The 24693-nt window shown below is 43.7% G+C and overlaps 1 protein-coding gene across 4 annotated transcripts; it reads left to right on the plus strand.

Moving 5' to 3' along the window:
• The first annotated feature begins 310 nt into the window (after positions 1-310).
• On the plus strand, positions 311-24693 carry LOC311245234 (uncharacterized protein). 4 transcript variants are annotated; one of them, XM_084335065.1, is made up of 13 exons: positions 311-440; positions 2865-3061; positions 5911-5991; positions 13764-13868; positions 15294-15385; positions 18545-18820; positions 21044-21094; positions 21179-21235; positions 21397-21432; positions 21691-21860; positions 22609-22673; positions 22849-22949; positions 23175-24693. In XM_084335065.1, exons 2-13 carry the CDS (start codon positions 2871-2873, stop codon positions 23291-23293), a joined length of 1344 nt encoding a protein of 447 aa, XP_084191191.1. In that variant the 5' UTR covers positions 311-440; positions 2865-2870; the 3' UTR covers positions 23294-24693. The 4 variants fall into 4 exon arrangements, with proteins under 4 accessions (XP_084191191.1, XP_084191192.1, XP_084191194.1 ...); XM_084335066.1 differs by having other exon boundaries at positions 21691-21833; XM_084335068.1 differs by having other exon boundaries at positions 22849-22921; positions 23175-23270.

The following is a 24693-nucleotide window of genomic DNA, read 5'->3' on the forward strand; positions in this document are numbered from 1 at the left end:
AAGAAGAAAATGGGGGGGAAAGCATACAGTAAAGGAAAAAAAAAATTGAAGATACAATGAATGGTTGTATACATTTACATTCCCAAAAAACACATATCTTAAAAGGTAACTGAAATTGACGAAGACATACAAATAAAAATAAAAAGTAATACAAGAATAAACTATTTTTATTCTTTACTTGTAGTATTATAATTATAAACTGTGATCTATCTGATCTGGAAAAAAATAGGTGTAGTACTCATTTCAGTTGGAGAGGCAGCAACGTGCATCGTCTGCCACAAACCTCTAATAGAAGAAGTGAACGGATAATAACAAGCCGAGAATCCCATTTGATATGATCCTGTTCCATCTGTGTGTGTGTTGATTTATTCTTAAAGACAGTGTACATTAGCGACGAGAGACGACAACCCCACGAAAGTAGACGCTTTGATTGCAATCAAGTAAGTTAGACGAGCAGCCGCACAAGGCTAGTATTTAGTTGCGGAACGTTAACAGTTACTGACTGTATGTCTACTCTCTTGATAGTTCGCCACGTACCTTAGCTAAACACAGCATTTATATCACAGTGTAGGCTACTTTAGTTTGCTCATTTGAAGCTCTTGTGTTAAGTCTAAATGCTGCATTCAGTTAACGTTAACAAACAAACACCAAAGTAAGACAATTCCAATATTTCCTTTGTCTATGACTGCTTACACAAGTAAATGAGTACACAAGTAAACGACTATGCTTGCACCTCATGGTACCAAAGCACCTCAAAGGCGCTAAAAACAAAATTACAAACATCTCAAAACAAACTGGTCAGACTACTGCTTGACCTTACTCCTAGAACCCACCTCACCCCTGCCCACTTTGACAACCTAGGATGGCTTAGAGTAGACGACAGAGTACAGCAACTTGCAATGGGCCTGGTCTACAAGATACACTACACGACCAAGGTACCCATGTACCTTGGTCGTGTAGTGTATCTTGTAGACCAGGGTGCCACCTGCAGAAGTTCTCAGACGACTCCTCCATCGTAAGCTACATCACCGACGATGATGAGGAGGAGTACAGAGCCCTGGTGGAGAGCTTCGTGGGGTGGAGCGACAGCAACCACCTCCAACTCAACACCAGTAAGACCAAGGAGCTGGTGGTGGACTTCCGGAGGGGCAAGAAGAGGCCCCCCCCGATTCCCATCTCCATCCGAGGGGTGGATGTGGAGATGGTGGACTCATACAAGTTCCTTGGGGTACACCTGAACAATAAACTGGACTGGTCGGACAACACAGAGGCCCTCTACAGGAAGGGACAGAGCAGGCTGTTCTTCCTGAGGAGACTCAGGTCCTTCAATGTGTGCAACAAACTGCTGCAGTCTTTTTACCAGTCTGTTGTGGCCAGCATCCTCTTCTATGCTGTGGCATGCTGGGGAGGCTACATCAACTCAAGGGACACCAACAAGCTCAACAAGCTGGTGAGGAAGGCTAGCTCCGTGGTGGGAGTCGAGCTACCTAGACTTGAGGTGATGGGAGAGAGGGGGATGATAAGGAAGCTGGATGCCATCATGGAGAACCCCTACCACCCCCTCTACGACGAGCTAGTCAAGATGAGAAGCTCGTTCAGCCACAGACTCATCCCCCCCCGACACTCAACTAACCGCCTCGGACAGTCCTTCATACCAGCGGCCATCAGGCTCCACAACAGTGGGCAGCGACTAGCAGCCTCCAGGCCCCACAACAGGGGGCAGCGACAGCGACTGCTACCAGACATTGACCTGGGACTTATAGGAACCCAAGGGGGACAAAGTAGACTACCCTGGTACTTTGATTAATGTACACTCAGTAGATAGTAAATTATAACACTACCTCTTGCATACTGCACCTCATGTGACACTGTGAATAATGTGAATATTCCTCAGCTAGTCAGATAGTAAATTATATTGACCATATTGATCAAATTGTTTACACTGCCTGTGTTGTCTTTTACTACCTGTATACTGTGTTGTTTTACTACCTGTACCCCTCCCCCCCATGCTGCTATGATGCCTGAATTTCCCCAAGGGGATCAATAAAGGAATATCTTATCTTATCTTATCTTATGTACATGACAAAATACTTCCCAAAGGTCAGTGAATACCATGATCACAACACCAGAGGGAGCTCCACAAATCATGTTAAACCCAGATTCGGCTCAAACAAGGGACTAAACACGTTTCGCAATTATGCCACATCAATGTGGAACGCCCTACCCAAAGCTGTAAAAGAATGTGAATCACTACCCACTTTCAAAAACACTCAAAAAACACCTAAGGGAGACTGCAACTCGAAACTGGCCCCTGTAAATGTCCGAACACAACCCCCTCCAATGTACAGTAAATTACCAAGTATGGTCTTGTCAATAATCCAATGTACAGTGTTGCTTGTACAGTTGTACAGTGTCCCCCCCCCACCCCTCCTACCCCCCCCCCCCCCCCACTCCTACCCAACCCCCCCCCCCCCCACTCCTACCCAACCCCCCCACCCACCCACCCAACCACCTCCAATGTACAGTCCCACCCCCACCTACCCAATCCAATGTACAGTTTCTACGCCTAATGTATATACTCTTTTCTTTCTGGACTCTTTTTGTATCACAAACAGTACTGTAATTGCAAATCTGGTATGTCATAAATGTATAGATGTAGCAGTACTGTCTATCTGTATGTCATGTATGTCATATATGTTACGATGAATTGAAAATGGGGGACCCTGATGTAAACAAGACGAAAGTCTTTCTCTGGTCTGCATCCCCTTAACAATTGTATGTATTGAGCTGTACTGTACTGTACCCATTCTGCAATCTGTTAATAAAGTTTTCATTCATTCATTCATTCATTCATTCATTCACAGGCTAAGATGGGGAAGGATTTTCAAGAGAAAGAAGAAACAATGGAAAAAACGGATAGGGAAAGGTGGCAGTCGGGAGTGAATCTGGGCATGGCTTTCCCCAGATGGAGGAAGTTACGGGAGGAGAAGGGGTTCAAGACTGACATGGAGCTGGCTATTTTTCTTATGGACAGCCTGGACAGGTCAGAGTTTTCGGACAGGTAAGCTTCTTCTTCATCTTCTTCTTTTTCTTTTATCACTCCTGCTACAAAGGCCACCAAATTCATCTTCCCCTCCCACACCCTCTCTTTATCCTCCTGTACTATTATTTACTGACAATTGCCTTTTTTGAAACCCCTGTTCCTTATCCTGCTTTTCCTGTCCTGTCATCCTAGCTGCAACACTATGCTCCTTTCCACAGCACTTTGGCTCCACTCCCTCTCCACATTTCCCATGCTCATGTTCCCCGCTACATCATGATCTAGCACATCGCTTCCTCTTTTTACACGTCTTTCTTGGCTATTGTAAAGTTTTAGAATGAAGGATCCAACACATTGATTCCAGTTTGACTCTTTACTGAACGTTTCCAAGTTTACAGACACATTCCTGCTGTTATGGCTAGAACTACTACAATGCGAATACTCCCGCTGCTTCTCTGTATCACAATAATAAGATAACCAGAGTGTCTTGCTCTTGAGGAGTAAAACCCAGAGCGCCCTCTGTAGGTCAGAACTAAACATTACCAAACTCAATGACCATTATGAACATAATGTCGACTGTGAACCATGGACATTACAGCTATATGCCCAAATTCTTGGCGACAGGTAAGCTTTCTGTTGAGTACCCAATATAAATTAAACTAGACTATTTGAAATATAGTATTGTGGACAACAGTATTGTAAAAGTCCACACCGGATCCATGATGCTACTGTCATATTCAATATACATCCCAGTCCTAAGTCATAGGAACCCACCATTCAGATCTGAATGTTGTAGCTCTAGGACTTTTTGAGCTGCAGACACTTTTAGGGGAGAAATTAAATACTACTACTAACTAGATGTGCTGTAGGTGACTGTGGGTATATCCCAGAACGGCCTGAAATCTCAATCCCCTTTTTGACCATACCCCTAATCAGATTTTTTTTTTTTATCTATTTTTTGTTCTCACTTTTTTCTGTATTTTTCTCCCATCCAAATTTAGTTGTTATGCCAATTCTCTTCCTGGTCGTTGCGCGCATTGCCCCACTGTCGGCCTAGGGAGGGTGAAGACTACCACATGCCTCCTCCGATACATGTGGAGTCAGCCAGCTGCTTTTCACCTGACAGCGAGGAGTCTCACTGGGGGAATGTAACGCATGCAGAGGTTCACGCTATTTCCTCCCGATCCCCTCCCTGCTGAACAGGCGCCCGACCGACCAGTAGGAACCGCAGTTTACAACGACCAGGACACACGCATACCCCGCCGGCTTCCCACACGCTAACTAGGGCTGGGCGATATGGAAAAGTCATATCGCGATAACGATATGATAATTTTATTTTATTTCTCGATATCGATAATTATCGAATTGTTATAAGTATAAAAAAAATAAAAAAAATAAAAATAATTTTTTTTTTTTTTTTTTTTTTTTTTAACAACAGATGTATGTTTATTTTGCAGCAATTCTTTGTCATTGCCGCCATCTTTAGTGTTACATCCCCTCACACTCCAGTTCTCAGGCTGCAGCTGGTTTAAAAGCTAAAGTAAACCGGCTTCTCTGCTGGCTGTGGCTCCAGAGGAGTTGAACAGTTCTGGCTCTGCTAGTTTATTTTCGATCTTTTGGCGCTTTTTTGGTGGACAAACCACCGCACATGTGCACTGTGACTCGTGACTGGAGTCTAGTTCTGCTAGCACACATAGCCTACTGTGTACAGACGGTTTCAAAATGTATTTTAAATTAGAAAGCAAACAAAATAAATGGACAAGAGAAAAATAAATCTGAATTTGGTCAGTATTGTCATTTGGACAAGCAAAGCCATTACTTTAAGTTGCAGGCAAGAAAGACAAGTCTGTCCACTGTCTCTGGTTTTAAAACTGCCCTGTTGCAGGTAAAAAAAAAAAAAAAAAAACGATTTTTCAATTTTTTTTTAATTTCGATATTCGATATCGATTATTAAAATATATTGCGATATTTATCGTTATCGTTATATCGCCCAGCCCTACCGCTAACACTGCATTTGTGTTAGTAGGGACGACTGACCAAGCCGGAGGTACCGCTGACAGCTGGATTCGAACCCAGAGTCTCTGTGGTGGTAGGCGAGTGCATTCTCCACTGCGCTACCCAGCCGCCCTCCCTAATCAGAGTTTTTGAGGAGTAGTTCATTTGAGCTTTATGAGAATAGCACCACCATAACGCAAGATGATTCAGAACTTCACAGACCTCCTTGCTCCTTGTAAGGCAAATATATTTGTCAAGTTTGGTGGAAATCAGACAGTGAATTCACAAGTAACAAATAATTTCCTGTTAACCATACATTTTCCAGAAATCTACAAGTTGTTGTGCATGAGGAGAGGTATCTCTGGATACTAGTTTCATGACTGTATAACTTAACGGATCAGGAGATAAACTAATTCTAAAATTGACAGTTTGGCCTAATGGTGGCAAGAGAGGAAAGGCCATGGGGTCACAAATCAAGCTATTTGAGTTATCTCCTTCACTCGTAAAGCCTGTGGTGGTGGCCGGTGGTCGGTGTAAATCCATAATATTCACATAATTCTGTGATGTAATAAAACATAATCCTAACAAATAGGGTTCCAGCACCTAACTCTGCTCTGATTAACGTTGGCCTACACCTAACTCTGCTCTGACTAACGTTGGCCTACACATACTGTACATATTTAGCAAGTAAAATATTTACAGCTATGCAGTAGTGAAATTAGAGAGTTGCCAGTTTTGTTGTACCAGGTCGGCTTTGAATTAATGCTGGATTACTTTTGCTAGTTTGTTAGCTAGTTTTTAAATGTGTTGTAAAATGAATGCATCCTTACCATAGCTTGGTTGCCTACTTATTCCAAGTTTATCATGCCTCCCAGTTATCAGAGAAGCCCCTCTACGCCTGGACCAAGAAAGAGACGAAAGATGACAGCATCTCCTCCTCCTGCATTGTCCATTAGGTGAGGTTACTATTTATTTACTATGGAAAAGTAATGACCACAACTAAAATGTGCCTATTTGGAAAGCTGAACATTATGCCAAGCTGTAGATCTGCTGGGTTCTCCCCAGACCTTTACACTTGTCACAGGACCACTTGACGAATGTACCATCTTGGGCTTAATCATTTTAGAAATCATAAGTGCCGTGAATAGCTTTCTGCACCAGCATGTCACACAATTGTAGGATTGAGAAAAACCTCAGTTGCCTTAAATAAAGGTTTGAAATTAAATGAGATATCCAAATCTCCATTTGTATTAAAACCTTTATTTGAATCTCGTTAACGTTAGGTTATGACTATAACCAAGTTCTGTTAACACTAGTGGACGCTCAGCGTCTCATTGCATATATCTCGCTTCAGCATATATACACTGAATAAATTTCAAAATGTACCTTTAAATGCCAGCATTCATCTGGCCACACCCCCATCCGCTTACCTATATAAGCAGGGGTGGTGCCACACACTCATCTCCTTCCCAACAAATTTCACCACAATGAAAAATCAAGGGCCGCAGCGGTGTCTAGACGCTGAGCATCCACTAGTGTTAACAGAACTTGGTTATAGTCATAACCTAACGTTCTGTATCACACTAGCTCCCGCTCAGCGTCTCATTGCATAATAGGAGCTGAGCGGGAGCTAGAAGCTCGACAAATACACCCCGCTGAAGGCCCCCCACAACCATCAGAACAGGGAGGGCCGAGCCCCCCCGACCCCCCCTAATGGAGGGCACCCCCCCTATTAGAGGTTTCCCGGGAGGGCGACGGACCCGACCGTGCGAAGAGGCACTCAAGCAACTCAACGCACAGGGTGAGCAGACCGTGGCTTGACCCCACGACTACACACACGCACAACCCGCATGCCACCCGGGAACGAACGGAGGAAACAACCTCGTTACTGCCCCCAGAATCACGGGGTCAAGGGCAAACCCAACCCCGTGGCAAGGCCGTAGCAGCGGAGCGCGAAGGAAGACCCAGACCCACCAAAGGGACTGGACCCCCTGGAACGGGGGCCCGGAGAAGTCCATGATGCCAGCATCAAGACCCCACCAGGTGGGCACTTAGTGACCCCGCCCCCCACATCGCCAGCGTATTCGGACAAAGGCCCCTCAGCCGAGCGGGCCCTGTCCCCCCAATAGTACACCGCCTGGCACACTGACCCTGCAGAACAGGCAGTCAGCATGGCCGTAAGCACACAAAAAAGGTTAACCAGCGGAAGCAGGCAGCGCACCGGGGAAAAACCAGGCAACAGGCTGTTAACCCTAGCCTGGAGACTGTGGACGAGACAGGCGCCAGAGGAGACAGCTGAACACAGCCGCCCCGGCGGAAGGGGCGTAAGCTGGCGGTGTTGCATGACCAAGCCTCCATTAAAAAAAACCCACCCAGAGGGGTTGAGGCTGACACGATTGGCAGACGTCATGAACATGCAGGGGCACCCTCAACCGGTGAACCCGGGAGTTGACACTGCTCCAACACACCAGGGAATCAACCACCTTGGTGTTACTCAATGCGGTGGTTGTTCCTATAACCCCTCAAGAAAAAACTCAAACACACCTGCGGGTATACACCGGCTATACCGCAGTACAAGTGTTTCAGTTTTTCAAAAAAGGGTTAACCCAGGCCTACGGGTCGACGAAACATTACTTCGGACCGGGCCCGGCGATACGGGAAGCACAGGGTCACCAGAGGAGGTCAAAGACTAGCCCAACAGGCCCCTCTTCGCCATGCGTGAGAGAGGAGCGAAAAAGAATGGAGAACCAGCCCCAAGCACACCGTACTTGGTATTCCCAGGCGGTCTCCCAACCAAGTACTAACCAGGACCAACCTGTGTAGCGGCCGAGATCTGACGAGATCGAGCGTGTACAGGTTGGCATGGCCGTAAGCCATTACGACAGTGCTGAGTAAAAAACGTACCCAACCAGGGTCTCCATAGTGCTTAACCCTGTGACACCCGGACCGACCTGGCATTTTTCCCCCTGAAAAAAGCCCAAGTCCCTCAGGGTACCAGAACAGCAGATCTGCATCCCCGGCGGACAACGGGTTCAACTGATCCGGACCAGCGTGACCAGAACCAGTCCGTGCCCTAACCACGCCGACATGCCTACTCCAGGAGAAGGGGCAGATATGCGTGTTGATCTTAAACATGAAAAGAAGGCGCCACCCAGACGTTCGGGCGAACCGCGCCCGGTGGCCCACCCCCAGGGCGTGAGACCCCTCTACATATGTTCAGATCCATTCCGTCATCATCCCCCAGATATGAACGAGAATCCGTCGATAACCAAACCAGGTCGTCGGATTTGGTCGTCGGAAGAGGAAAAGCCTCCATCCCAGTTGCTTTATAAAAACGCCGTTTTAACCTCAAGCAACCAAGGCGTGCCAGTCAGTCGCCTGTTTACAGAACCCCCCCCGAGCTAGCACTATACGTGCGTCGGGACACACCCACATCAATGAACAGGCTATTTAGACCTGTCATTGAATCCCCAAGGCGCCCAGGGGAACGACAAGAGGGGTGTGACACTTCCTAACTCCAACTCTTTTTAATAGAAAAGCAGGAAGCACCAACAGTATGTATCCCAGTCTACACAGCCGGTGGTAAATTTTTTTCACATTTTTATATCCCACCACCCTCCCATAGGAAGGAGACGGGAATCCCCAGAGAGACTTCCCACGCGAGCTGTACAGATTGAAAAGAATATATTGCACCTTGAGCCATGTAAAAAATTGGTTTTAGGGCTCTCCGGGGAGGAGGCACTGAACCCATACACACTCAATAATCGAATTGAATCGAATACATACACAATAGAGTAGGACTCCTTCTTGAGGGTCCACTCATCTTGACAATCTGAGGAGGAGGCTCTGTACTCTGAAGGAGGCTCCCTCACATGGAAGGAGGATTCCCAACTCACAGAAGGCCCGAATAGGAGCTTGGTGAGGAGGAGCCCTGACCACCCCCCCCAAAACAGATCCATCACATGGACCTGAACAGCACACGGAAGTGTACTGTTATATTCCAGGCCGTGGGACCAGGAAACCCCCCCCCTCACCCTGTAACGTGCCGAACCGCAACGTGACAGGAACCTTGAAGGACAGGGGGTTTACCCCTGACCAACAGAAAAAAGGGGGGAGGAAAGGTTACCAGTTCACCCCTTTACGACCCCACACCCATGATACGATGTAATGACAAAAAGAGAGTATGACACAGTCATAGTCAGCTCCATGAAGCGTCTGACAGCTTCACACAGCGCATGAGCTAACCTGCTATCTGATTTTTACTAAGGAAAAAACACAGAATAGAGAGGGCTCTTCAAGAGCCCCGGTACCAAACTTACACATGTGCTTCTGTGGCCAGTCCAACCCAGTTGTAGGTCACATGACACACACAACCCATCATCACCTACAAAAAATGGCAAAAACACTCTACAGAGGAACGCCGTTTTTCATAATGAGAGAATACATAATTCTCGATTAGTATCGGCCACAGGCCTTGCTAAGCACACACGAAAGTGACCAAACAATCTTTTCTTTTAGGAAAATAAAGTTTCTCCAGCAGTTGTAGCACAACCTCAGCAATCAAGCTAAGGGTTACATCGCATCCCTACCACACAGTGACACAATGTAGTGCAACAACATGTCTGATAGGAGGATGAAGAAGTCCCCAGGGAACCGGGGGGAAACACAATCCTCCTACTTTACCCTTAATACGGCCAGTTAAAACAGGAAAACCTGTTAATATGTGAACACACTGTTCATTGTCATTACAGGCTGAGAAAAGAATCATTCTTTACTCATTTGTCACTAAGCATAGCTTTATAGGTTAGTTAACCCCCTTAGTTGTGAGTACACGGTACATATAAACACACATGATGTTTCTCAACACAACAAACCAGATCATTTTCACATCTGTAACAACAACCCGATTTGCATGGAGAAGCTAAATACCAGTGACAAGACAATTCACACATAACTCGCGTCGTATCCTAAATGTAGTGCAACAACACTTGTTTTGGAAAACATAGTTATTTACAAAACATTTAGAAGGGAAAGCCAGAAGAATTGTATACGGTCTGGCCAAACCTTGCCTACCCGGAGCGTAGATCAACGAAGTGCAGTCTCAAGGCACCGTAGTAAACACAGCCATTCTGTGTTGCCGACCCGGCCAGCGTCGCCGCTCCAACCCGTCGCTACGGTCCCCTTTGTTGACGCAATCCTTGCCGTCCTGGCTCAGGGCAGGGTCGACGAACATCCTCTGTCAAAGATGACGTCGTAGTCAAGAGTGTTAAAACATGTTATAATCAAAGCACGTTCAACAGAGTAGCATTAAGCTAACGGCCGCTCCAACCGTCGGTCGCTACGCTACGGCGCACGCGACCAGAGGGGAGCCGAATGCCCCCCGCCTCTCCCCGTGAGGGAGAGGGGAGTTGGAAACCGCGGCGGCGTGCGAGGAGCCGGAGCCACCCCGCGCTGGGCCTCGGCCGATAGCAGCAAGCTAACGTTTCCTAGCCTAGCCAGGTAGGCCACCTACTCACCTAGTGATCACAGCAGGCTAGCGCCGCAGCTAACAGCTGACTGGCTAACAGTAGGCCACCACTAGCACGTAAGCTAAGCAGCTATCACCTGAACTTGTACACAATGATATAACACTCACCCAGACAGGCCGCCGTTCTGAAACCCTCCTCACTTTTTAAGAGAAAAGATAAACAAGATGTTAACACAGTTTTACAACAGTGATTTTACCAACACCTGACGGAGCCAGCACAATACCCAACTGGCCTGTGTAGCTGACTTTGAACACAGATCTTCCGCTAATGAACATCTATGCCCATATCTCCTCGTGAGGGAATACTCTCATTTGGATATGAAAGATGGGGCCTAACACGGTGACAGAGAGACATCCACTCGTCCAGAAAACACAGGGATCACCAGTGTTAATGGTCGTGGCCCACTAGTTAAACTATAATGGGCTTCAGATCAAGGTCTTCCGCTGCTGCCTAAGAGGCTGAACAAAAGACCTTAATCTGGGGCCGGTGTTCGTAAACATTGTCAGTTAGCCCCCATAGCACTAACAGACAAGTGGAGCCGCAAGCAAACAGTACTCACCCAACCTGAAACCCACCGCTTCTCACAACAGTGGCGCGTCCTACAGTTCAGCTGTGTCCTGAAAGGTTTCACCCCAACCAACACAGCAAGGAACTGCAGTTGAGAGGCATGCAGCGGCGTGCTCCCAATACGAAAACCGGTGGAGGATTTTAGAATGATCACCATCTTCCAAACACTCCAGTGACGAAGACAATATCGCCGTATTTTCTCGAAAATAGTGAGAGAGAAAATAAAGATATGATGTCAACGTATCTCCTTGTTCTTCCTCGTAAACATTGCTCTTCCAGCCAATATTTTTCTCCACGTCAAGTGGGCATATGAGCAACACGTTGCTTGTGATGAAATTTGAGAAGGAGATGAGTGTGTGGCACCACCCCTGCTTATATAGGTAAGCGGATGGGGGTGTGGCCAGATGAATGCTGGCATTTAAAGGTACATTTTGAAATTTATTCAGTGTATATATGCTGAAGCGAGATATATGCAATGAGACGCTGAGCGGGAGCTAGTGTGATACAGAACATTGGACCATTGAGGTTGCCCACATTTACACTGATCTCGAGTGATGCAGACAAATTAAATAAACAAGATAAAACAAAAAGAGAATCAGTTAACACACAAACAGTCTTTTGTGATCACAGTTTAAAACTGTCCATAATTCCATGATTTCTCCATGTTGGGATAATTCCATGTCAGGATTTTTTGAATATTGAATAGGATCTTTCAGATATCAGTGAATTATTTTACATTGATGGTATCATTGTTAATATGATGAAAGACGATTAACTCATTCTGTGCAAAACCCGAGATTTCTCTTGTTTCAAATCCAAGTGTTGAGCGCCAAACCCGAGATATCTTGGGTTTTGATCCTTTTTTTTTATTTCTTTATTTTTTCGATTTTCCCATTCTAAACACTCATGCGGACCTGCCTGTGTCTCCCTGGCACTGCTGCCTATGTTATAATTGCAATGACGATCGAATCCCGACAGGTGGCAGTATCCCCGACCTTTTGAACTGGGTCTCTCAGTTGTCTCTCAGTGTCTCGGGCTGCAGGAATCCCCTCCCCCTCAAAGTGAGCAGCACACCGCCATCTGTCGGCGATTTGCTCGCCTGAAACCTATTGTTTTCCGTATTCTAGCCAGGCCCAATGCACAACAGTAATGGCGATCGCGATGGAACTACTGGGATTATTCATTTTAGAGTACCTTCTGACAAAGATAAGGTCTATTTTAGGTCTATTTTACCGAACCTAAAACATGCTTTTGGTAACGATCGCAGCTTTGTAAAACGACCCCCCCCCCCTTGATGACTTTGTGACGAAACATCTATATGGTATTTGATTTGGAAATTATATAGGTTTCAGGTGAGCAACCAGAACGATTTGCGCATATGCATATAACACGTCATATCTCACAATCTAGAAAACAAGACTGGATTATTTTGAAACAGGGCGATGTTTAGCATGGAATAGCGCACAACCTAAAGTATGTAGAAATTAACTGGTTTGTCCCTGTTGGACTATAAATTGTGCCTGTCAAATGAGCCATACTATTGTCTCTATAGCTATAATATAGAACAGGGGTTCTCAAACTTTTTTATACCACAACGTGGAAATAAGGAATATCAAAATAAAAGCACACGTTGTTTAGAAAATGAAATTACAGCACTGTTATCAATTAAAGGAATGAATATTATCAACAAAAGCAATGGAATTGTATCTGTATATACATTTATAAAACGAGGCATATTTAGCCAAAATATGTTGCCAGAAAATGCACTCACGTGCGCTTTGTTAGAGATCTGCTTCTACTCTGAAAATCCGCCCTCACAGAGATATGTTAATGCGAAGGGGACACGCTTTATCAGCGCAGCATTACACAACACTGGGTACTCGTTCCGGACTGATATCCAGAACTTTGCGAGGGCCTGTCCAGTGAACTTGACTTTCAGTAGCTCGTCACACGAAAGATCATTGAGCGCCTCCTGCATTCTGTTCCTACAACAAGCCATCAAGCTTAGTAAATACCCCCAAATCTCCGCTGATTATCCTGGAGTGCCACTAACGGAGTTGCCAGCGCATTATCAGCACATTTCTCTGCCAATGTGTTGTTTCTGTCTGTAAGGAAAATCCGCGCTTCTTCTCCGAGTTAACAAAGGCGAATACTCTGCCTCGAGATCAGAGCCCATTTCATCGCGGCCACCCAGCAACGCTTCTGACAACAAACCTATCCATTGCGAGTCGAGTCCAGGTTACACACAAAAGACCAGACCCCCCTCCCGCGATTATAAATGCGCAGGGAGTAGTGAGATGTGTATTGGAATACGTGTGTTGGCCTCCATTGATCAAGGGGCGAGAGTTGCGAGACATGGCAAATACACACAGCTGCCGGGTGGAAAACGATCTGAGTTTTTTTTTAGTTGCCAATGCGCGACCCCACTGTCACCTTACCCGCGACCCCACTTTGGGTCGCGACCCGTAGTTTGAGAACCGCCGATATAGAATATACGATGGGTCCGCAAACATTGTGAAAATGGTCAATAACGCTGGCGCCAGGGAGTAAAAATGGGAAAACAGCGTGGCAGTCAATGAGTTAATATGATCAGCATTTATTCTGATTACTACTACTCACTTTATTTGTTGCAGCATGGATGGGTCATATGCGACACGGGACAGTGGAGAGGATGATGAATCAAGATCATTTGAGGAAAGGACCGAGGATGAAGACTACTGGCCTCCGCGCCACATTCAGTAAGTCATTTGATTAATAAAATACAGTGGCTCCACTGTGATAATATATATACAGTGAGAAAAAAAAGTTATTTACCATGGCAAGAAATGTTTGTGCACCCCTATACTTTTTCACATTTTGTTGTGCTGCAAGCTGTGCAAAATATAGAAATGAGACTATTTGGAATTTTCTTATTTCTTTTTATTTAAAACCTTTATTTAAACTCAAAGAACCGTTGAGGTTGCCCTCTTTTACAATGATGTTGAGTTACAGAATAAGTTAAAATAAATAGGACAAATCACAGATGAAAATAAAGAAAGATCAGTGAAAACAGTTACACATTGAAGCAGTGTCCAGATATCCGGTCAGTCACACTCTTTATGTGCTGATAAGATCTCCCTCTGGAAGGGTGTTGGCAACACAACAACATTATGATGAATTGAAAATGGGGGACCCTGATGTAAACAAGACAAAAGTCTTTCTCTGGTCTGCATCCCCTTAACAATTGTGTGTATTGAGCTATACTGTATTGTACCCATTCTGCAATCTGTTAATACAATTTTCAATCAATCAACACAACTGTTTTTTTCCAGACAGAAAGAAGGAAACAATTCAGACGCGCTCACGCGCTGACTTTATCTTGTACTCGTTTTATTCCATAGAAGCTTACAGTACAGTGATTGTGTGGGGCACCACCGAACCTGTTATGGCAACATGAAGTCATGTCAATAAAATGACGTATAGTGTGATGAGAAAAGAGTTGCACAGGTTATAACATTTACAGTACAATACATTATGTATTTAGTGTGAAAAAACGAAGTACAAACTTTACAATATAACGTACCATTGGTCAGTTAGGTTGCCAAATGGCTGTGGTTCAACAGCTCCTTTGTTCTGAAAGACTCATGCTTTGCGCAGTCTTTAAAGGGGAACTATCTCATAAATGGCCTTTTCCAGTGTTTAGTATTGTCTCTAATTCTCATTTTGGCGCATTCTTCCAATTCACATCTCACAATATTCTCCCTCACTGAATTGAGTCATCTGAAACTTGTTACTTAGCGTATCTTTGACGTCAAACAATTCTCATCTGCATAAATACGCCTGCCCCCTCTGTTTGTAGCGCAACCATTCGCTCAACAACAGAGCGAGTGGAAATACCGACACTTCCTCAAAAGGGTTGCGCGGGTGCCGACAGAGACAGCAGAGAACGAGAGAGAGAGAGGGAGAGAGAGAGATAGAGAGGGGGAAACACGCATTTACACACAACGCAGGGATGCGGCTTCTCCACTCGCATATCACTGTCAAAATATCATTGCGCGCTCGCCCGTATTCCGATCCGTGCAATAATATTCACAGGGGCATATATTGTCATTTGAAACAAGTTACCAATGCATTGTCCCGTGGGATTATGCCCCCCCCCCCCCCACTTCATGTTGCCATACCAGGATCGGTGGTGCCCCACACAGCCCAGCATGCAGAAATGACCTTGAAAGTGTTGATGAGATGAGTACGGCAGGCAGTGGAGACACTTATGAAGGTGAGTCAGTACGGCAGGGTGAGGGAGCCACAATGTTGGTGGTTTTGATATTTTTCTGGTATAACAGTATATGACGGTATTTGTTTTTTCTGTGCAAATTACAATGTTATGATTTTTTTTTCTTTTTTCTACACTACTACCTTGTGAAATGGTTGTCAATGTGCTATTTCATAAAAAAAAGTATCTTTTCTTTAAACTCTTTATGTACATTTGTGTTTTTTTACTTTTTTACAATACGTATACTGTATATCGTGGACGACAGGATATATATAGGGCTGCTGTTGCATCTATCAGATCAACTAATTATTAAATGCAATTGTAGGCCTATCATGGCAGGAGACTGAGAAAAAAGGAGAGAGAGAAGACTAAAATGACTGAACTAAAATGAAGTCAGAATGGAGAAATGCATGTCAGCAAAGCAAATGTGAAAATGCTTATGCATGGGGTAGACTAGAAAACAGTAGCTGTTTACAAAGATGTCTAAGAGAGGAACATAAACAACATTAATTTGAGGAATTCCTAGAAGAGGAACAAAGAGCTGGATGAGGAGAGACCGCAAACTGAAAACCTGTCAGGAGAGCAAAGATGAAGATGCCCCCCCCCCCCCTACACACACAAAAAAAGTCACATTAGAAGCAAAACAAGCATGTGGAAAAGATAAACAATAACTTTGTTTACAGACTTTCTGAAAGAACATGTTTTGCCATATATTATATTTCTGGTATAGACTTGCTATAACATAACTCTAAAACAATCGGAAATTGTGGGAATTTTCATTAATTAAAACTTGACATGGAAAAAGCCAACCAAAAATCTTGCTGTGCACACACACACACACTTTTTTCCCTTTACCCACTTTCATCTCTGTATTCAGTACCAGTATATGGATCTTCTGATTGCAAAAGGCTATATATATTATCTTGTGGCAAGGAAGCAAGGACCTGGAGGGTCATCATACCATGGTAAAATGTTGCTATGCCACTCTGTCCTTGTTGAAAAAAGAAATTACTCTTTGAAGATCTGAACTTTGGGCGGCCGGGTAGCGCAGCGGACTAAGCGTCGGTCTACCACCGCAGAGACAGTGGGATCGAATCCGGCTGTCAGCGGTGCCTCCGGCTTGGTCGGTCATCCATACTGACACAATTGGCAGTGTCAGCGGGTGGAAAGCCGGTGGGGTGGGTCCTGGTCGTTGTAAACAGCTACTCCTACAGGTCGGTCAGGGCGCCTGCACAGCGGGGGAGAGAACTGGGGGAAGTAGTATGAGCCTCCCACGCGTTACACTTGTGTGAGAGTGAGAGTCCTCGCTGTCGGGTGAAAAAGAGGCGGCTGGCTGTCTCCACATGTATCGGAGGAAGGATGTAATAAGACTTCAGCGCTCCCTAGACCGGCAAGTGGGGGGCAAATGAGCGCAACGACCAGGAAGGGGAGGGGGGAATTGGCATAACGACTAAAATTGGGATGAGAGAAAAATACAGAAAATAGGAGGAGAAAAAGTAGATACAAAAAAAATATCTGAACTTTGACCTGCATATATTTATGATACTAATCGTACTAATGTCATCAAAGTTATATTAAAATAAGAATAAATCTAATTAATATAATTTAACTGATAATCATAAAATTACCAGCACTGGTTTGACCTGCGTTGACATATCTGTGTTGGTATATCTCAATCACGAGATGTCAGTTTCATTACCCTGTGCACCGTCAGCCAAAATTAAATGGATTTGAAGATGCACAGCATTTAAAGGAACGTGCCCCTCCAGAGACCAGCAGTCTGATCTAGGGTCTGTTGCTGAGTACCAAGAGGCACCGGAGGCAACATGGTCCATATACTACCTAGACTGAGTCACTGTGCAGCACCCTTTGCGTCCATTAATATAGAAAACTAGAAGAATGTAGTTGAGACTGTTTGGGTAATCCACAATATCCCGACACCATCGTTTGGGGATATAATAATCATATAATATATAATCATATCAAGGACATAACATTTTGGGATGTGGACATTAACATGACACTTCATCAACCAAGACATCATCAACCTGACCCGTGTGAGTAAGGCATTCAAACATGTCAGTGTTGCGACCCTACAACTATTTATAAAAAGACTAGTAACAAATATATAGAGACTTTGGTAGCCTTTGTGAAAATGTTCAGATTTGTATGCAGACATCTGACAGGGCTGTGGTATTCATCTTTTTTTACTTTTTGTTTCCTTTTGATGAAAAGAACAATACAACGACAGAAATTCCATTATACTGTATATTGGATCCAACTGCATTATTACAGAAGGTTGTTTTAACTGCACTAAGAGATAGGATAACTAGTACAAGAGATAAGATGACTAATAAGAGATACGATGACTAGTACAAGAGATAAGATGACTAGTACACAAGATAAGATGACTAGTAGAAGAGATAAGATGACTAGTACAAGAGATACGATGACTTACAAGAGATAAGATGACTAGTACAATAGATAAGATGACTAGTGTGACGACCCCCACTTCACCTGCAAATGGGGAGTCTGTTGACTCAAAGAGCAGGGTGGAGTGGGTAGGTCGTTAGCCATATTTGAATCACATGTGCAGTGCAGAGAACACAATATACGTTTCCCCTGTCTAACCCCTCTGTCTGCTTTCCCCATCTACCAGGACAGGTTGTATCAGCCACCAGAACCAACTTTGGATCCTTTGTCAATTCTGTTATACACTTGTTTGTTGTTTATCCAATTATTGTTTGTTTAGATGGGATTAAATAAATTATTTTTGTTAACTTGGTATCAAGTGTGGACTCCCTATTTGTCTCAAACCACCTGTTTGTGACACTAGTACAAGAGATAAGATGACTAGTACAAGAGATAGGATGACTAGTACAATAGATAAGATGACTAGTACAAGAGATAAGATGACCTAGTACAAGAGATAAGATGACTAGTACAAGAGATGACTAGTACAGGAGATAAGATGACCTAGTACAAGAGATAAGATGACTACTACAAGAGATAAGATGACTAGTACACAAGATAAGATTACCTAGTACAAGAGATAAGATGACTAGTACAAGAGATGACTAGTACAAGAGACTTAGAGTATTAAGTAAGGAAGTGGTGAACAATCCTATAATATAGTCTATTATCCTCTGTCCTTCCCTCCAGATCCCCTGCAGCCCTCTGCCTGTAAAGAGGAGTTTAGCCCCAGTCTGGGCCAGGAGCACCTGGAGCCCCCACTGAAGAAAGAGGAAGTGGAGGAACTACTGAACAGTCAGGTGGAAGGCAGGCTGGAGGAGGCAGATACAAAAGACTACATACATCCCATACTCATGATCAGCATAGACAAGTCTCAAGTGGCAAGTCTCCATGGGCCGCACCAGAGCCAGTCCCTCTGTGTGGAAAACGGAGAGGGACTCCCTCTACCCAGCACCTCAATTCAAGGTAATATTATAAAGTAATATAGAACATATTTATTTTTTATCATCTACCCTGGAGTTAGACAAGCAGATAGATACCCTTTTCTTCTCTGGCATGCATTAGATTCAGATTCAGATTCCTTGCCATATGTGTAAACACATTGGTAATTGTTGTGGCATTACAGTGTATGCATTTTTCCATATATATTTTTTTCCACATAACAACAACAGACACAGGACAAATACAGTGCAGTGGAGGATTAATCATTTGAATAAATATATATATATATGAGTTCCAGTCATTGCCAGTGTCACTTGGGGCCTGAGTCATTTCGAGTGTCACAGTTTCGAATTCGGCCTCCCATAGGTGCTTTTTTAGAGCGGTTTTGAAGGTGGGTAGTTATTCACATTATTTTACGGCTGTGGGTAGGGCGTTCCACATTTTTCGGGCATAATTGCTAAACATGTTTAGTCCCTTGTTTGAGCCGAATCGGAGTTGGACATGATTTGTGGAACTACCTCTGGTGTTGTGGTCATGGCCTGACCTTTGGGAAGTATTTCGACATGTACATGGGTACCGTAGTGGTGTAGTGTATCTTGTAGACCAGGCCCATTGCAAGTTGCTGTACTGTCTTCTACTCTAAGCCATCCTAGGTTGTCAAAATGGGCAGGGGTGAGGGGGGTTTTAGCCTAGTTCCCAACAGTCACGAAAAGCCTAATGCATGCACAGAGAACTCCAGGGTAGATGGCAAATAAGCTAATTTCCCAAAAAGTTGGCGTGTTCCTTAAGTCCAATATTACTGAACCATTAACCTCTTAACACTTTCAGTGCCGGCCATTAACATGGTAAAGCATGGTTAAATGCCACCACCCACTTCAATGATAGCGTTGTGAACGCATAATCTCTGTCTTAAATTATGGCTATATGTCTAATCTGCCCGTCGCTTATCAATGACTTGTTTGCAGTCAACATTGTCGAAACGGATTGTTTTTTAATCGCTTCATTTCCGTTTTTATAGCATTTTGAAAAGCCCTCGTTTTCAAGGAAAATATAAAGATTACGTGATAAAAGGCATTTACTGGAATATTCTGGATACACAAACGTTGTCATTTTTCGGCCTATTTATGAATCGTTTTAAACTAAACGCTAGATTATCGATAGTATATGTGTACTTATGCACGCTATAGAAGCGGGCTGAAATATCGATTATCTCATTTCCTGATCGCTCGCACAGCCACACACACACATGGGGTACATGCTGATATATAGGTCAAAATAGATCCGATTACCCCAAGACTGGTAAAATAAATTCCTTACCTCAGATCAGATGTTATCCAAAAAGATTATTCCAATTCCTGATCACCATTCCAAATACCGATCACGCTTATTGATTAGTGTTGGGTACTGTAAATACATAATCCACGCTGTTCTGATGGCCGGCGATCACTTGGTCTCTTCAGTTGGCCTTGACGGAAAAGTAAAATGAGGAAACTGCCCCCCCCCCCTTCGTCAGTCTAAAGTAATGGGGTGCAGTTACACAGGGAGAGACGATAGGGGGCGGTATCTTCCCAATTGAGCTCAGAGTGTCTGCAACACTAACCTGAGGCTCGATTGATGAAATATGAATTAAAATCGCCAATAAAAAAAAATACGACAAACAAACGCTATATAGCGTTGGCGGGCACTCAAAGGTCGGCATGAACTAACGACAAAAAGCGTGGATGGCATTCAAAGTGTTAACAGGCACCCAGAAAAGTGGATTTTTTTTTACTTGGAACTTGAGGACTGCATACTTTTTTTGCAAAGCTTAGCTTTATACTTTATACTTATAGCACATGCATGAGCCTGGTCTCTTTTGAAAGATAACATTCTGAAGTTACTAATGCAAGAACGGAAAAACTTTTAGTGCTAATGAAATAGAGTAACCGAGGTCTGAACTTGAGTTGAACTTGTGTAAAAGATGTCTCTAGTGGTTGCAAGATTCCATATTCCAATATTCCAGCATAGAGCTATAAGCTGGAAAACACCACAGTTCCATAGCCTGAAGTCTTATGTAGTACATGTCCAAATATTATAAAAATCCGTTCAGAAATGGGTCTTTGAGAGAGTAAAACCGGCGACAAAAAGAAAGCTCTCCAAAATCCATTTCCTCATCCACCGCTGTTCATTCTGAAGTGTGATTCACTTCTCGTTTTCGCTCGTCAACTAGCTGTAGCATGTCACAGAAATATTATTTACTTGTTTCAGCCGCACCACAGGAATGGCAGAGTCCTCTACGGAGGAGACATGGCTCCCAAGGTATATATTTATTTTCTAGTGAAAACTGGTCTGGTCATTCAGCGGTACAAAGACTCTTAATATCCTTCATTCTCATTGAAACAGTGCCTGCCCAACACTCCCCACTATCCCCATCCACAAGGGCCAGGACACCTAGTAGAGGTATGTTATCAAATTACATTACAGATTTGTATTTGCATGATAATCTTTGATTGTAAAAGCTGTATGCGTCTTACCTTTTATCTGCATGTATTTGTGATTACAGGTTTTGTGATTTTAATGGCTTTAGCAAACTGATAATCTTATGCTCTTTACCTCAACAGGACAGAGAAAAGAAAGATTTCCACTGTCTGAAAAGAGTAAGATTACCATATTATAAATTATTGCTGGTGTAAACATTCTTACAGTTGAGTAAAAATGTTGAGACACTGGTGACCGGTGTTTCAACAACTAACTGATCAAATCTTAGCATGTAATTTGACTTTAGCCCTCAGTGAAGTATGGGAGAATACATTAAAACCCCCTCAGTCACAAACTGTTTGAGTTGTTTTGCACAATATTGCCGTTAGTTGAAGTACGGAATGTTTTCACTACATATTCATTGTAATTTATATCAGGATTCCAGAGGAAAGTCATAGAGACCCTCCTGGAGATCATGGATGAGATCAGAAGCATTCGGAGAGAACTACAACCAGATGGGAGGTTAGACATCAAACCATCTGAGACTGAGGAGGAGTTTGATCTACTGGAGGAGGACCTGGTGAGGGTGGACATTCGACAACAAATGGTGACTTTTTAGTTTTTTGCTGACCCTCTGAGAGGGATTGTCTGTTACTGACTCACTCACACAGTCACTCACTCACTGATACAATTGTTAAAACACACATGCGCAAAAAGGACGTTACGTTACGCAATGTCATAGTATGCCGGTAAAAGAAGTTACGCAGCTAGCGAACGTTAGCTAACTTAGCTAGCTAGCTACTAAGCAAGGGAGAAGCACTAGCTAGCCAACTTATCCCTTGGATGCACTGCAGCCAACGAACATCAACCATCACGACAGGGATGACAGTGGCTCTGGAGGTAGAGCAGTCGTCTGGCAATCCGGAGGTTCCCAGTTCGATTCCCGCTCCTCCTGGGCATTGTGTCGATGTGTCCTTGAGCAAGACACTTAACCCCTAATTGCTCCTAATGAACAGGTTGGCACCTTGCATGGTTGCCTCCGCCATCGGTGTGTGAATGTGTGAGTGAATGGGTAAAATGTGAGTAACAAATTGTAAAGCGCTTTGGATAAAAGCAATATATAAAAAAGCAGCCATTTTTACCATCACCATCAGCCATATGGACGCTGAGGGACTGAATCCATTGTAATTAATGACAGTGGCTCCACTGTAGTCATGGCTTTCAGTTTAATTAATTAATTTTGGTTTGATTTAATATGGAATAAGATGGAGTTGTATTTCTTGTTCAAAGGATTTTAAATGTATTGTACATGATGCTACTTTAATATACATGTAATTTTTTGTTTTCATATTCAGATGTCCACGTTGACAGGGATCGGGGGCAAGAGTGTCCGGGACTGCACTAATAAAATGCTGGACAGGTATTTATATGCATGTACAAAGATGCAGGTTGACTTCAGTGCTATGTATAGCATCAGTTAACCCATAATACACATATGTAGTCCTAGTACAGCTTTTCCCCCTCCATTATTATAATTTTTGACTGGTCACTTGTTGAATTGCTTGAATTGTTAATGTCATGACTTTCTCTTCCAGACTCATGACAAATGCAGTCATGTCCAATTTCAATATAAATGGGGGTGGTCAGCGGAACAAGAGGGCTTTTAAGGTGACTGCCCTCTATGGCGTCATATTTGGTATGTTGGAACAGATAACTGAATTGAAAAGCAAGAAGCACTGCATTTTTGCTGTAGTCAAATTTCATAACAGTAGGCAAGCCACAATTTGTGTAATGTGTTCTTAACACTTGCTTGACTTTGGATCTGAAACAAGGAATTGTCAATGCTAGAAATCAATTGGTGGCTTTGGCATTTGAGATAATTCAGTCAAAAAGTAAGCCTGTTTGTCTTATTACATTACAGAAGCTGTGATGACCCTCCACAAAGCCAAGGAGGTAGAGGTTCGGTCAGCAATAGCCGAACACCTGAAACAGGCCCCAGGCAGAGCTGGTGGTACCGGCTACAGGACTGTGCACACCTGATTTATATTAGTTTATATTATTATTTATTTATTCTTACAATTTCTTCCATTGCCCCTGAAGGTGGGGAGTGAGTACGGTTTGTTTCTTTTTAAACACCTGCTTTCAGAAGAATAGAAAGTCAGAAAAAAAGTTTTAACTAACTTTTTATTACTTAAGTACATTTAAAAGTAGAAACTTTTACTTTTACTCAAGTGTGTTTTTGTCAGGGAGGTCCGGGTCGCTTCATTACTTTAGGCAACCAACTTGCGCCTAGCCACGCCCCTGCGGCGCCGCGGAGCTCTGCCGCAGCATTATGCAGCCGTAATCCCCCCTCTTTTGACATCGACGGTTAGCTCAACTCGTTCGCCGCCTTGCTGTGGATCCTGCGGTGCGTTGGTGACAAGTTCGAATCACTTAAGTTTTTATTTATTTTTTTAACGTGCATTCTTTCGCCGGTTAAGTTTAGGCATTCTTTCGGAGTTGGTTAAGGTTAGGGTTACGTTTAGGCATTCTTTCAGAGTTGGTTAAGGTTAGGGTTAAGTTTAGGCATTCTTTCGGAGTTGGTTAAGGTTAGAGTTTGTCTTAGAGCATGGCAATATTTCTTTCGCCGGTTAAGTTTAGGCATTCTTTCGGAGTTGGTTAAGGTTAGGGTTAAGTTTAGGCATTCTTTCGGAGTTGGTTAAGGTTACGGTTAAGTTTAGGCATTCTTTCGGAGTTGGTTAAGGTTAGGGTTAAGTTTAGGCATTCTTTCGGAGTTGGTTAAGGTTAGAGTTTGTCGCAGAGCATGCAATAGAATGCAAGAATGCGAGAATGCCTCTCTCGCGCTGCCACGGTCACATGGGCGTCGTGGCCAATCAGAGAAACGCTGAACGCAAGTTGGTTGCCTAAAATGTTGACGCGTCCGGGTCATCATCTGGAGGTGGGCGGGGGCGTTTTTTGTAGTTTATTTCTTGTAGGTTTTTTCAGACTGCTCTGGGATTGTTGGCAGCGAATTGATCTTCCAGTTTTTTTGCATTTGATTTGGCCTGCCTGATGGCAGACCATAGTTTATATTTTGCAGATTTGTACTGCTCTTTATTTCCATTTATGTAGGCTGTGTTCTTTTCTTTCCGTAGTGATGCTATGTCCTTGTTCAACCAGGGTTTATTGTTTCCATGTGACGTGACTGTTTTAGTGGGGATGCACATCTCCACACACAACCGGATGTATGATGTCACGGTTGTTGTGTATGCACAAACAAACTTTGAGTTCTCTCTGTGAAAAGTGCTATATAAATAAACTTTATACTGTAGCAGACATTAAACATCTGAATTGATGAACCTTGTTTCCATATAGCAAACATTAAACATCTGAATTGATGAACCTTGTTTCCATATAGCAGACATTAAACTCTGAATTGATTAACCTCGTTTCCATCTTTC

The sequence above is a fragment of the Notolepis coatsorum genome, assembly GCF_963971535.1.
Source record: "Notolepis coatsorum genome assembly, chromosome: 18".
NCBI lineage: Eukaryota > Metazoa > Chordata > Actinopteri > Aulopiformes > Paralepididae > Notolepis > Notolepis coatsorum.

Coding starts and splice junctions, on each gene's coding strand:
- LOC311245234 (XM_084335065.1), top strand. CDS start 2,871: ATGGGGAAGGATTTTCAAGAGAAAGAAGAAACAATGGAAAAAACGGAT. Junction 5,992..13,763: donor CCTCCTGCATTGTCCATTAG/GTGAGGTTACTA, acceptor TATTTGTTGCAG/CATGGATGGGTCATATGCGA. Junction 15,386..18,544: donor CAGTGGAGACACTTATGAAG/GTGAGTCAGTAC, acceptor CCTTCCCTCCAG/ATCCCCTGCAGCCCTCTGCC.